The 13,777-nt window shown below is 37.2% G+C and overlaps 2 protein-coding genes across 3 annotated transcripts; one reads left to right on the top strand and one right to left on the bottom strand.

Moving 5' to 3' along the window:
- The first annotated feature begins 7,094 nt into the window (after positions 1-7,094).
- LOC136266301 (uncharacterized) lies at positions 7,095-8,599 on the top strand. Of its 2 annotated transcripts, XM_066061311.1 has the most exons (3): positions 7,095-7,305; positions 7,513-8,133; positions 8,185-8,599. In XM_066061311.1, the coding sequence occupies exons 1-3, from the start codon at positions 7,215-7,217 to the stop codon at positions 8,493-8,495; spliced, it is 1,023 nt and encodes a 340-aa protein (XP_065917383.1). In that variant the 5' UTR covers positions 7,095-7,214; the 3' UTR covers positions 8,496-8,599. The 2 variants fall into 2 exon arrangements, with proteins under 2 accessions (XP_065917383.1, XP_065917382.1); XM_066061310.1 differs by having other exon boundaries at positions 7,513-8,599.
- On the bottom strand, positions 8,492-13,442 carry LOC136266300 (uncharacterized). The gene is made up of 10 exons (XM_066061309.1): positions 13,258-13,442; positions 12,526-12,757; positions 12,289-12,474; positions 12,109-12,228; positions 10,796-11,991; positions 10,566-10,739; positions 10,323-10,511; positions 10,070-10,202; positions 9,169-10,016; positions 8,492-9,110 (listed from the first exon to the last, which is right to left on the bottom strand). Exons 2-10 carry the CDS (start codon positions 12,755-12,757, stop codon positions 8,613-8,615), a joined length of 3,576 nt encoding a protein of 1,191 aa, XP_065917381.1. The 5' UTR covers positions 13,258-13,442; the 3' UTR covers positions 8,492-8,612.
- Positions 13,443-13,777: the final 335 nt, after the last annotated feature.

Here is a 13,777-nt window from a genome sequence, read left to right as displayed (position 1 = left end):
TTAGAAATTATTATTTCCATCCAGGCCTGTGAGTCTGTGATAGATCCTGTTAACCCAAGTTGCAGCAGCACCTGCACACAGGTATGACATTAATGAGTATAATAAGTGTAACCATATTGATGTAGCTTTACTACTGGCCACATAGCTATTTGATTGAATGTTGTATATAGCTGATATAGAGTTTCTGATATCTGACCACTCTACTTTAGTTTTCTATAATAACAGTTTTTAAATATTTCTGATAATACCAAAGCAGTAGTGAAAAGCTGGGGCTCAGGGGGCTTGAACCCCCCAACTTTTGAAGTTCTAAACACAGCCTGGTATCATGTATTATATACAGTGTGGTAGTGTTGTATATTAGGGATAACGGAGTTTTGAACTTTCTTGTCCTACAATATCACCTCAAAAATAAAATCTCTTTCTCTTCAAAACAGCTTGGTGGTAATAACCAAACCCAAATATGTCTTCAGAATGACTCCAACAAGTTTGTGTGGAATTTTAAAAAATTCTTATTTAACAGAATTTTCTACTAACTGACAAGCTGATTCCTTCAGCCAAACATAATGCATAATGCTACGGGCTTGATTTTTTCACTTCATTGCTTCATCCCAAGACATAACTGCAGTACACATATAACACAAACACCATGGACTTACCTTTCAGGGGCGCGGATCCGGGGGGGGGGGGGCTTTGGGGGCTGAAGCCCCCCCCCCCTTCATATTTAGGCTTTACTTGATCAATATGCTGAGTATTATAATGAAATATTGTCTTAGCATAATTATATAATCACTAACAATACAAATACTCATAAAACCACCTTATAAACATCTTTCCAAGGTATTATCAGTGGATTTATGCTAAAGTTTATACAACAAGGACCCGGATCAGCATTGGAGGTGTACAAGATCAAGATACTCTAATAGAGCAGTCAGCTAACTACTCTAATAGAACATTCAATGGAAACATGTAGTTGGTTCTGTTATGGAATTTTTCCACTGCACCTATAAATACAATGAAGTGCATTGGTCTGTTTAAAGGGCTTCATTCATGTACTTGTGTAGTTAATATGTATGGCAATACTTAATTCAGGTACACAATTTCCATTGAAAATACTCTCAGATTCAATCTTGCATTGTTCAAATTTCAAAATTTTCCACTTTCAACATTATTATTCTAACATGCACCTATTCAGTGTTGTGCAATTGTGAGAGGGGTGCAGCATGTACTTGGTTGTCTGTACCTACCCAAATGTTTCCATTAGCAAAATGCTTCAGAGAGCCATACCTATAACCTAAAGGCAGTATATAAAATATCTACAGGCAGAAAATATTATGAATTTTATGTGGAAATATCTCCAAATTACAGTATTTTAGCATCTATTTTTCAAATTTTTCCTGGGGGCATGCCCCCAGACCCCCTTAGTTCGCATGCTGGAAAGTGTGCTTTGCACACCTCTACCCAAGAGAATAGTACCTTGAGTTACCCCCCCCCCCCTTTTACAAATCCTAGATCCGCCCCTGCTTACGTCCTCCTTTGTGTCTCAGGTCTTTTCGCTGACAATGCAAGGTGTCAATTCACAGTAGCATGACATGGCTTCCCTGTGGCTGCAGTGGTAGCATCACCCATATAATCCGTTGTGATTGCAGAGACACTTCTTGTACTGTATCACTGTGTAATGGGTGAACATAGCTGAAGACGAAACATAATCACCGCTGTACCTTTCAGTAATTGATTTTTGGGGCACGTATCCAGGTGCAAAATTAATTTATAGCATGCCTGGTGTTATTCTTTCTTTTGATGCAATGTGCATGGGTTCATTACTCATAACTATGTTATTAAACAGGTAAACAAATAGAAGGAAAAATTAGAAAGATTAGGGATCAAAGAATAAAAACAAGGGAGTAGCAAAAACGAGAGCAAAACAGTATGAAACAAAAGAGGTTGCCTATATCTGCAGTTATACTAATGGACATTTAATCCTATACTTCAGTCTATATTAGGGATTAATGTTCATTGTGAAAACAACCTCTCTTGTTTCACTACGTTTTTATTCTTTGATCCTGAATCCAACTGAAAATTTCAAATTTTCCTTGTACCCGTATAAGTTTTGATATTGCTTTGAAGTTGTATTGCATGCCCCCTAGCTATAGTTACTGATGCACTTTAACAACAAAAAAAATTGTGCCTCTTCCCCAACTTATAGTGCTTCAATCAAGGAAAGTGTATGATAGTGTACGGAAATATTTATCGTAGCTGATAAATTATATTATCACTATATGTGACCGGATTTGCGAAAGGTACCTTTTCCACACATTTTACATACCAGCAAACAAAATGATATAACACTTCACTCCTTATGCTGATTAACTTGCTCTTACTATCAAACTGTAGCCAGATACTGTAGCAACACTCATGGAAAATTCTAGGCAATTATATGCCATGATCAAAAATTTATGAAGGATCAAAGTTCAAAAAATGGGTCAAATTTTGTGTGTGAAAAAGGTACCTTTTTGCAAATCCGGTCACATATCACAATTGTTTTATGTATGTAAGTCATGTGAAATTTACTATTCACTTAATAAAACAGACTAAGAAAATTGTATTCTGAGTCATGTGAGCTATCTAATTCAGTCTTATAGAATAAAATTATTTCGTCCATCTGCAATGTCTGCAATGTTGTTTTTGAATATTGGTGTATGAGAAACTGACAGCTAAGTTTACATGGCTTAAGCGGAAATTTATTTTGTATGCAATCAATGATTACAAAAATATTATACATTTTTGGTGAGTACATATGAGGTGAATTATGGTTAGAGGGTGGTGATGGTGGACCAACTCTAACCAATAGCTTGACACATACAGGCATTATTATGCTTATTATGCTTATATCTTATCAAAACTAGCCAAGAATAAACCTATATAATATCAGGAGCACATCAAATCATACGGACAAGGGAGCATGTAACTCCATAAACAGCAAAATTCAAACATGGCTGCCATGTACTATAAGTAACTTTTAAAAAATTTCTAATTAGGATATAATGCAGGGGGCACATGCTCGAGTATGTCATGTTCCACTGCAATGAAGCAAAGCTATGGAAACAAAGTTCAATAGCACGACAGAGGAATAGTAGCACAGGCTTAGCATGACAGTCTTTCTACAGTCGATGATCATGCAAAATTACTCTGCTTGACTATTCCAAGCTCTACCTTCAACTCGACAATCTTCCTATTGAAGCAGCTTTGCTACCTTCACATAAGACGATGGAGTAGCAGCCCATTCAGTGTATCCCTGTTGTGCGTAAGAATGATGTAACCAATTATATACATAGTAACACTGGATGCCGTGTTTGAATTTTTCCCATAGTATTGGTTGTGTACAGTGTTACATGCTCCCGTGTCCATAGGATTTGATGAGCTCATGATAATATATACATATAGATATAGAACTAGAATGGCTACGAAACAAAACTGAATCTGACTATATATACACTTACCCTAAACCTGACCCATAGAAACAATAATTTTGTTTGGAAGAAATGAGAGTGTACTAATCCAGAGATCATGGTTCAACTTTGCAGTTTGCACTATCACCTTTTTGTATTTTTTTGGTCAGTGTCAATAGTTGGTCAATATACATCAGTAAAGTGTGTGAAGCTCCAAAATTGCTATCACTGCGTGCTTGTATCACAATATATGAATCAAATACCTTTAAATAAAGCATCATTTTTGCTAGTATAAATACAAGTTAAGTATTGTTAAACTGTACAATATGTAACTCTCAAAGGTGTATGTAACCAAAACAATTTAGGAGGAATATAATTATTGATTGCTCTATTAGAGTCAAGTGTAGTGTGATTGCTCTAGTTATCTAGTTTACCATACATCAGTTCCAATAGTAGGGAATGCAATTAGTCTCAATTGCTTGGTTTGTTTTTGTAATTGCAATGTTACTCTGACAGTATAGAGTAATTCTGTTGACAACTGATGTTACCATAGTGACAGATACCCTATTTTATAGCAAAATGTGGTTGCTTTAGCAACGATTTGCTAGGTAACCATTGCTAAGGTAAACCTCTCATAGCAATAGTTGCTAGGTAATGGTTGCTAAGTCTGCTTAGCCTTTTGCAGTGGTTATTTTTTGCATTTCTGTTGCTTAGTGCTTAGTAACAGTTGCTATGGTTGTCAGATTATTTAGCATGAAGGGTGGTCACTATGTAATTAGTAGGCAATCACACATATTTTTTGTGCAATTAGGGAATAATTGTACTCGTAACAGTTAAAATTGCACTTGGCAAATCAAGTATAGTGTGATTGCTGTTTTATATTTTGATGACTGGTCTGTTATAGGGCATCTCAATTTCAGTATTTACTATAGCAGTTGCCTTATTGCTAACTATGCTAATGACTGTTCTATCAGTTAATTGCATGTTTCCTAGTGTGTTTGCCAATAATGAACAAACAAATGAGCTTAATAGATCAGTATTATTTGTCTTACTGAAATGAAACCAAATACAGGAATTTTACTTCCAGTAGTATATCCATAGTTGTGTAATCAGCAATTTCTTAGAGTAAAATACAAGTGAATCCATTTCACTCTTCAGGTTGTTCAAGCTGTTGTAGATGCAACGGGATGTTGTTCTTTGGAATTCACTTATGTGGGATTGTGAGTGGTTACATTTGATGGTGGTATATAAAATTAACAAATTTCTTACAGATCTAGTTCAGATATTATTATCACTCTTGAACAAGCATATGCATTTTGCTCTGTTACTAATCCTGGAAGATGTGTACTGGTGAGTAATGTATTATGATTTATCACTGTATAGTATTAGCATCACAAGCTAATTTTCAATGAAATAATATGGAAGTGCTACAGTACTAGATAAACAGACAATACAGAAGCAACTAGCTGATAGACTACAACTGAAAGCAAATTACTTATGCTACAGTAACACTAGCTACCTGTGCATGTATAACTTAACCAAAGTCCAAGTTGTCCTCAGAGGAAAAAGAGGATATTGGCGGAGTATCGTCTTGGCGTTAAACTGCCACAAAGTCACCAAAAGCTGTTGCAGTAGTTGCCACCTGGCAAACTTAGGGGCAAACTTTTTTCATTTCATTTCATATTAGGACACATAACAGCACTTGTGCTGTGACATCAGATGTTGGTACTAGACATACAGTGAAGTCTTACTAAGAATCGACATACCAAAATATAATTTAATGAAAAATTTCCCTTAGAAATTGATCGTCATAAAATCTGATAGTCACATAAGGGATCCAAAAACTATTGCATATAGAAATAAGTGGAATTCCATTAATAAGGTCATGACAAATTTAAGCAAAAGATTGTCACACCTGTAATAAAAAATATTTTGACTTATGGGCTGCAAAGGCAAATAGTCATAAAAATATTAATTGACTAAGTGAGGCAAATAGTAGAGTAACTATACGTGTAGTACTTGATTGGATCCCTGTAGATATAGTCATGCTGGGGTTGATTTCTCAGCCTTTATTTAATAATAATATAAGTGTTTGTCCAGCCTTTTTAAGAAATTGAAGAATTAAACGTCATAGGGTCCTAAGTTACTGTAGTCAGAGTGTATAAAAATCACTCTGTATTGACCAAGGTTTGTGGTACAATTATGTCCAGCTAACCTTATTACTTGAGTGTCACCGCTCCTTGCAAGGTATTTAAGCAGGCTGCATCAATTTTCATTGGTGAAATGGTAAATCTCTGCTGTATTTACTAAAATAACCTCGTCTCAGCAACCCCTTTTCATGTTTAATGTCAGTAAAGAGCAACTCATTTGCTAAATTAATAGTTCACCAATAAGCAAAGGACTTATTACAAAACAAAAATAATAGCTTTAACAGGGGTGAATCTGTATAACTGTGGTTCCATGGGGGTATTTATACAGCGGTTTTTCATGTTGCTTATTGTGTTGATTGTTATACTCCATATAGCAAACTGCTGCTGCCACTTGTGCTGCAATCACAGAAACAGCTAATGTTCTGTTGGTGTCCATCCTTTTGTTATTGATAAGCCTGATTATCTGAGAAGACTGTTCAGTTGTAGTAATAATAATTTTGCTATTATTGTGTGTGCATGTAGTTTAGAATTCATTCTTTTGGGACATTAAATATCAATCATTACTTTTTGTAGTGTGTATAGTTGCTAAGACTGTTGTTTGATGCTATTAAGAACTGTATAGATGTCATTTGTTCAATTCAAAAATAAGCTGGACTGCTATTTATACAAATATTATTGGTTTTTCTGTTACCTGTACTTGTTTTTGTGACTGGTTCTGCATTGTTTACAACTATTCAATTCACTAAAACTCCACAAGTAGTTACAGCTACATTCATGTACCATGAGCAGTGTATGAGGGTTTTGGTAGTTTTTGTTGAAACTTGTTTGCAGAAAGAGAAACTGTCATTTTAAATGAAAAAGTGCATACAATGAATGAAGAAGTAAGTCCTGATTTCTTGCAACCACAATAGGGAAGATCTGGGTGAAGACAGCAAAGTGTGTACGTAATTGCATTAAAGAATAAAGTAATTTCCATTTCTCCACTCACCACAGTTTCAAGTCATTAAATTCTGTGAACATATGCATGTACGTATGCAACCTCTAGGATGTGTCTGATGGATGACTTGGTTGTAGAGGTGTACTGATATGGGTTTTTGGCATGTACCGATATCCGATATTGATGCAACCATAGATAATATATACGAAAAATATCGCTCCCACACTGCTCTACGAACCCCAAAAGTCGAGGGTACGACTAAAAAGCCATTTTTTTTGCATAAACCGCGTCAAACGCTATTTGTTCAAAATTTTGACGATTGTATGCAAGTAATACAACAGTATTGTTCTTACCACCACGGTAAATCCTCTTCATGTTCACAACTAGTAGCTTATCTACCCGTTCTTTTCCTTTCTTCCGTCGGCGAGGTGAAACCTTACATATCAAAGCGAAAGTGTCAATTATTACAATGCTGACGGCTCGCGATTTTTGTATTGAAGTGTGTCCGGTTTCCAATCCCGGGTAAGGTATATATTATCTATGATGCAACCCATAGATAATATATACCTTACCCGGGATTGGAAACGGAGGCAATCAACACCTATCAACAAGTTCACTCAGCGTTGTAGTATCGCGAGTTTAGTGTAACGTAATTCCGTAATTCAGTCCGTGTTTTATAAAATGGCGAATGCTGGAACTCGTAAAAGAACTCGTGCTAGAAAGAAGAGCTCGAAGCGGAAGAGCGGAGAATCCGATGGAAATGACGATGCTGGTTCGTTGTCATTATAGCTAACAATAAACAACCAGCGCTGGTAGCAGAATTTGGGCATTTTTACAGCTTAAACATTCAATCACTGATGTGCCTGGCCTGGCCTTGTTTGTGTGCAAGTTATGTTGATGTAGCCATTCATTAGCTATACCCATAGATAATATATACCTTACTATGCTATACCATACCTGTCTTTTTCTTTCAATGCAGGTCCCAAAGCAAAAGATACTTTTGTGGAAGCACTCAGAAGCGTATTGAATGATGATTCATTTAAAATAATGTCCTCAGAAGCAATTGAAGCAAGAAAAGCGGCACAGATTCTGTTAGACTGGTGTCTTGATGCTGCCAACAATAGCTGTTTTACAACATTTGTTTTGAAATTGTCAGAAGACCTGAAACAGGCAATCAGCTCTTGTAAGAAGAAATCATGCAATCGTGAGAAACTTTGGAGAAATTTTTTTCTGTTGCGCTCTTCAGAGAAATTTCGAGAGGACTGGGTAAATTTTTTGGACTCCGCTAATGTGGCTGCTACACCTATCCTGTATCAGCATTTAACTGATATTTTGTTCAGGGGATACATTGGTGATCATGTGACAGGGTGTACAGCTGAAACCAAGGTTGATCCAGCACCAGCTGTAACAAAACGCGAAGGCAATGCTCTTCGTTATGCTGCCGGCTATGTTTGTAGACATTTACGTAAGAAAATCGAACGCAGTAAACATGAGCTTAAGGAAGAGATGGTATTGTGCCTGATGGCTTTAACAAAGGACACACCCGAAGAACATAGTGAATGTGGCAGTTCTGAAGAATGGACATTAGCACTAGATAGAGGTGGGCTATGGTATGTTAAAGAAACAACATTTATATTGTTTATTGCAATAGAAGAAGAAGTGAGAGAATGCCTAAAAATGTTACTTGGTAGCAACCCAGCAGCTGGAAAAAAAGAGGAGATTGTTGAAAAAGTTATCTCCAGTGATGATGTTGAATTTTATTGGCTGATTTCCACTGCAGATTTCGAGATTGGTGAGAAGGAGGTACATAGTGCACTTCTTAAGGAAATAGTGCAGCTTTATGTGACTATCCGTGGATTTTCATATGCGAGCTTTTGGATGGAGAAATTTAAGCAGTCAGCAAAAAAGAGTACACAGCGGTCAAAAAGCTTACGTAGAGACTTGTATGATAGCAGCTTATAGTATATTATATTATTAACATTTGCAATGCTATGCATAACACAACTTTATTTTGTGATTACAACAACACAGTAAATGATACAAGCGAAATATTAATTAATTGATTAATAAAAATGGAATTTAAGGCAACAGCTTTTGCAGAAGTAATTCTAATACCATTTCTCGCCTAATGCTAGCCATATCACATTGACTAAAGTTGAAAGAAGTTTTGTTAGCCAGGCACTGAGCAATTCTGCATACAAACACACCACAGTCTGAATTATTTGTCTGTTGTGGAACACCTTGCGAAGTAGAGCAATTCCATTCCGTGGTAGAGGCACAGTTGGATGATTTCTCTAAAATATATAATTTTAATGCTTCCAAACATGCTGGATTTGGTTCATGCAGCGAGTCATAATAAACAATCTGTAGGTCAGCTGTGCTTATGCTTGCTAAACACCAGTGTGCTCCAAGGTGCACTGGAACCAACAACAACCTCTTGCTAAATAAATCAGTTTCCTTTGTCCACCGGCACACTGCCTGGGAACCAAAACGTACAAGCTTTGGATAGAAAAATGTGCTGTATACGTAGACATCTGTGTTGGCCTCAGCTACTAATTTCATGTAGCAGTTTATCACCTAGCAAAAGAAAATGGCAACACATAAAAAATAAGTACTACATCACGAATAGCCTTACTTGGTCATTTAACCATCCGGTATCTTTTAAAGTCCAGAAGTCATGACGTGTTAAAGTAATGGTACAACACCTTGATAATTCTTCCTCTGCAGGTCCTGGTCCTAGTGCCTCACTAATCATATCATCATCAGTAGAATGGGCCTTCTGCTCAAATGATATGTCCATTTCTGTCACATCATTTCTATCGTGACTGCCAGCAAGTGTATCCTTTTCATCCATTTCAACAATGTCTACTTCTGCAGAAGTTTGCTGATGCTTATGACTTTTCACCTGATCATTCGAGCAAGATTCATGGGAGGCTTCTGTCACATCTGATGTTGCTTTTTCATTAAGTACTGGTGCTGGCACATCATTACTGTTAGGGTTATTGCTTGAACTGGCAGGCATGTCAACAGTAACAACTTTCTGTACAGGAATATCCAAATATTTTGAAGCTGTAAACAATTCTTTTCTTGGAGCAAATGACTTTTTTTTAACCTTTTTGGCTGCCAGTAACTTCAATTTGCTTTTGAATACTCTTGGTGGCTTTATAAGCTTAGAATAAGATTTGTCCCTACATTTAGCCTTGCACCATTTCTTAAGTGGCCTGCTCTCCTGCTCTATATCTATAGACTGCTTCTTGCCACGGAAATTTCCTTTTGAAATGCTTCCACAAACAGAATTGATTACTTTCAGTGCCTGACTATTCTTACAAAAATCATTGACATTTGGGTTTTCATGTCTCCCTCCACGTTGCCTTTGGCAGCCAAAGTAATTTTCAAGAGGATCTTGACAAAGCCTCTCACTCAAGAAGATTTTAACTCCTGGTATGGTGAATATGTATTTAACCAGTTCCACAAATGATTTAACTAAAAAAGATTAATTGATAATTAAAATGATATATTATTACTGCATGCAATACCTGTGACAGTGATGCCAAGACGAGTTTCCCTAGGTAGTAACATCATTTCCTTTTGTTTTGGAGAAAATCCTTCCCTTTCATAGACACTTTTCTCCCAGTTCTCCAAGTAAGGCATAAATTCTTCTTCAAGCCACTGCAGTGCATAAGCAAACAATAAAGTACAACATCTACTAAGTAGTTCTCTAAAATGGTCTACTGTCTACAAACAATGTCACACCCCAATGCATACATTATAATAATACCAATAACATACTTGCAAACGAAAATCCTTTTTAGAAGTGTAGGGATCTTTGAATGATTTCCTGCTGTGGTATCCAGTAACAGCATTGGATACGTTGAAGCAATCAAAAAACTTATCGATCATTTTAACAAACTTGACTGTTTCCTGTACTTCTTCACCATAATTCTCTTCAAGCGACTTAGCCACTGTCTCACTAAGAGCCTACACATGTATAATGCATTATACAGCATGCTAATCACATTCTTGTGAACTTACTTGTGCAGCTAAATCCACTCTCATCTTCGAAAACGTCGTTAAATAAACATGCTCGTACTTCAGCTTTTTCACTTGTCTAATAACTCCTCCTTGTTGGGGTACTGCTTGTGGTCCTCCTGTATCATCAAGGTAAAGTTGTTCTAAGTGCCCCCATGATATTTCTTTACCATTGCACTAAATGTAAAAGGAAAAATAACGTACTCTCATTGCAGCTATAGCTATCAACTTACCCATAATTTTCGTTTGTTACTGTTCCAGCTATTTCTAATCGTTTTTAGCAAATGAGGAGGATCAGATATGAAATGCAAGTCACGTGGTCCCTCTCGTGCAAAAGGGTTGGGTACTTTGTAGACCATTTCATCTTTGGCATTGTGGAGTTTCCACAATCGACGATTTGGTGATGCACCATCACACGTAATTCCTAAAACACGGAAGCCCATTCTCTCAAGCCTTGATATTGCCTCCCACACAGGGTCAAACATCAACTCTCCACTGAGGTTGTTACAAGCAAACTGCGCATATGGGTAGTTCAACTTCTGAAAAATGCCTCTCACCATTAGCACCAACATTGAACTTGCGAGTTGTTGTTCATGTTGTGTCTCACCCAAAGCATTCTCAAATTCAAGCAGTTTATTGTTAGTGTTGCCTAGATTGACAAAGCCAATTAAAGAACCCTGGTGTTTATCATATACAAGGTCAGTCTTGATATGAACTTCATCCATGACTAAGAAGACATATCTGTTAAGCTCGTTACTCAAAAAAGCAATGTCGTAAAGCTCTCGATCTGTTTCTGCAGAGAAGCCGATGGTAGTTGATGTATAGTGGGTGTAATCACACAGTGTTCTTTGTGAAGGCAGTTTGATGCATCCTGTTTTCCGCAGTAGTTCATATGATTTTCCAGATAAATGTCTGAGATACAAGCTCCACTTAATGACTAGTGGGTGCCACTTCATTGACCGAGAGTCCTTTATAGAGCATGCTGTTTGCTGTTGGTCCCAAAAAAGGCGTTGAAAAGATCCTTCTGGATACATAGAATGTACTTGCTTTGTGGTTGCATCCATCATAGCCTTCATATCATCATGCAGATCAACGTTTAAGGTTACACCGTCTTGGGTAGCTGCAGTTGAAATCTTCTCTTGTAATCGACAAACACGAAGCTTTGCTTTTTTGCTCTCCTGGTGTAGATTTCTCAAGCGCTCATCTTTTTCAGACGCACTCAAATTCGCATAAGTTGTATGACTGCTGGGATGAGTCTTCTGATCTTTTCGGCGACGTGACAGCATAGCTGATAGTGTTTTCTTGTATTTCTTACAACATATGCACAGCCTGGACTCTTCTGTACTGTTCATCAATATATCACACTCAACATGATAGATGGATAAGCTACCAGTCCTTGCGGTGTCCAGTGCTGCCACAGTGCTGGTTCCTACAAAAGTTATTCACATCAAAGTATGGTGAACACAACAAAGGTATGCACACATAAAACTTGTCATGCTCTATTGACTTTACATACAGTTAAATGTATGCAGAAAGGACAGCTTACTTGAATTATCTTTGAGTTCGCCATTCTGAATGTTTGGGAGCTTCAAGAATGCATCATCACAGTTGCCTTCGCAAACCTTGCTTGTATGTAGAATGTTGATAAAGTTTGATACATGTGAAACTACAGGAAACATAAAATTTCCGTTGCATGTTTAATATCGTACAGCAATCCAACCAATACCTGAATTAAGAGATGTCGGAATGTCTTTCAAAAGAGCAGATGAGGGCTTCAGAGTTTCTCTTTTATAATTCACAATCCATGAGAAGTCTTCCTTAATGGCTAACGATCTTAAAACCTCAGTGCCAGACTCAAAATAACCCAGTTGGAATATTCTCAATTCTGCATTTTGGATTGTATCAATCCACCCTGTAAAAGGAACGATTTAGCTAAGCATCTGCACACACTGTGTCACTATACCTGAAGGAATGCCATTACACTGTTTCAGTCTACTGTGCAAAATATCCAAAGACCTGACTGGTGCATCAACAAATGAGCACAAAGGCAGAGACACTTGAAATGACAGTGGCAGAGACACCTTCAGCACTGACACATCTCTCAAAGGAATTGAAACTGGTAGCCTCTTAGGTTTAGGCTGCCAGTGTTTGTTACTATGAAGTCTAAGCTTTCTGTGACCTCTCCTATCATTCATCTGCAAAAAAATCCAGTGCAAACTATAGCTATATGCATAATAATAAAGCAACAGTTCTGAAAAGGAAATACTTGCATTCACTTGAAGATTCAAGGATTTCGCCTACATCAGTACAAGTCAGCAGCCTTAAAACTATCCTATTTTGTTTGTATACATATGAATTACAGGAAATACTTAAGAAAGAAAGTTAGTAGCCTTTAGAAAATGACCTGTAGGCCTCAAAACTTAATACCTCAAAATCGCTTGTTTCGCAGTTGCGTTGCAATTTGATGGCATAGACGGTAAAACTAAGGGTTTTAAGTTGCATGATTTTGTCCGCTAATGTCTCAGCTTTCAAACAGTGTAGTTTACATCGAAAAATATCGCTCCCACACTGCTCTACGAACCCCAAAAGTCGAGGGTACGACTAAAAAGCCATTTTTTTGCATAAACCGCGTCAAACGCTATTTGTTCAAAATTTTGACGATTGTATGCAAGTAATACAACAGTATTGTTCTTACCACCACGGTAAATCCTCTTCATGTTCACAACTAGTAGCTTATCTACCCGTTCTTTTCCTTTCTTCCGTCGGCGAGGTGAAACCTTACATATCAAAGCGAAAGTGTCAATTATTACAATGCTGACGGCTCGCGATTTTTGTATTGAAGTGTGTCCGGTTTCCAATCCCGGGTAAGGTATATATTATCTATGATGCAACCAAAGAAGCCGATAACCGATAGTCGATCCGATATTTTTTAAGTACACGAAAATGTACAATTACCTACCCTATGTACAACATGTGCATGTATTCATTGCTATACTGTACCTGTGGTGGTATACAGCTTGAGTTTCTATTGTGCAATCCAGACAATTAGGCACCCACAAATATTTTTATGTATACTCCCATGAAGCCTAAAACGGATATTTCTGCATTACTCCGCATTCTAATGGCTTGTGAGGAAGCTGATACAGCAAGTTTCCTTGGTTATCCTGTGACCCTTCTTTTATTACAAAGGTACTCTATAACTGCTTCATTTGTAA

The sequence above is a fragment of the Dysidea avara genome, chromosome 9 (assembly GCF_963678975.1).
Source record: "Dysidea avara chromosome 9, odDysAvar1.4, whole genome shotgun sequence".
NCBI lineage: Eukaryota > Metazoa > Porifera > Demospongiae > Dictyoceratida > Dysideidae > Dysidea > Dysidea avara.
Note: the sequence above shows the minus strand (reverse complement) of the source record. Positions and strands in the feature narration are given on the sequence as shown.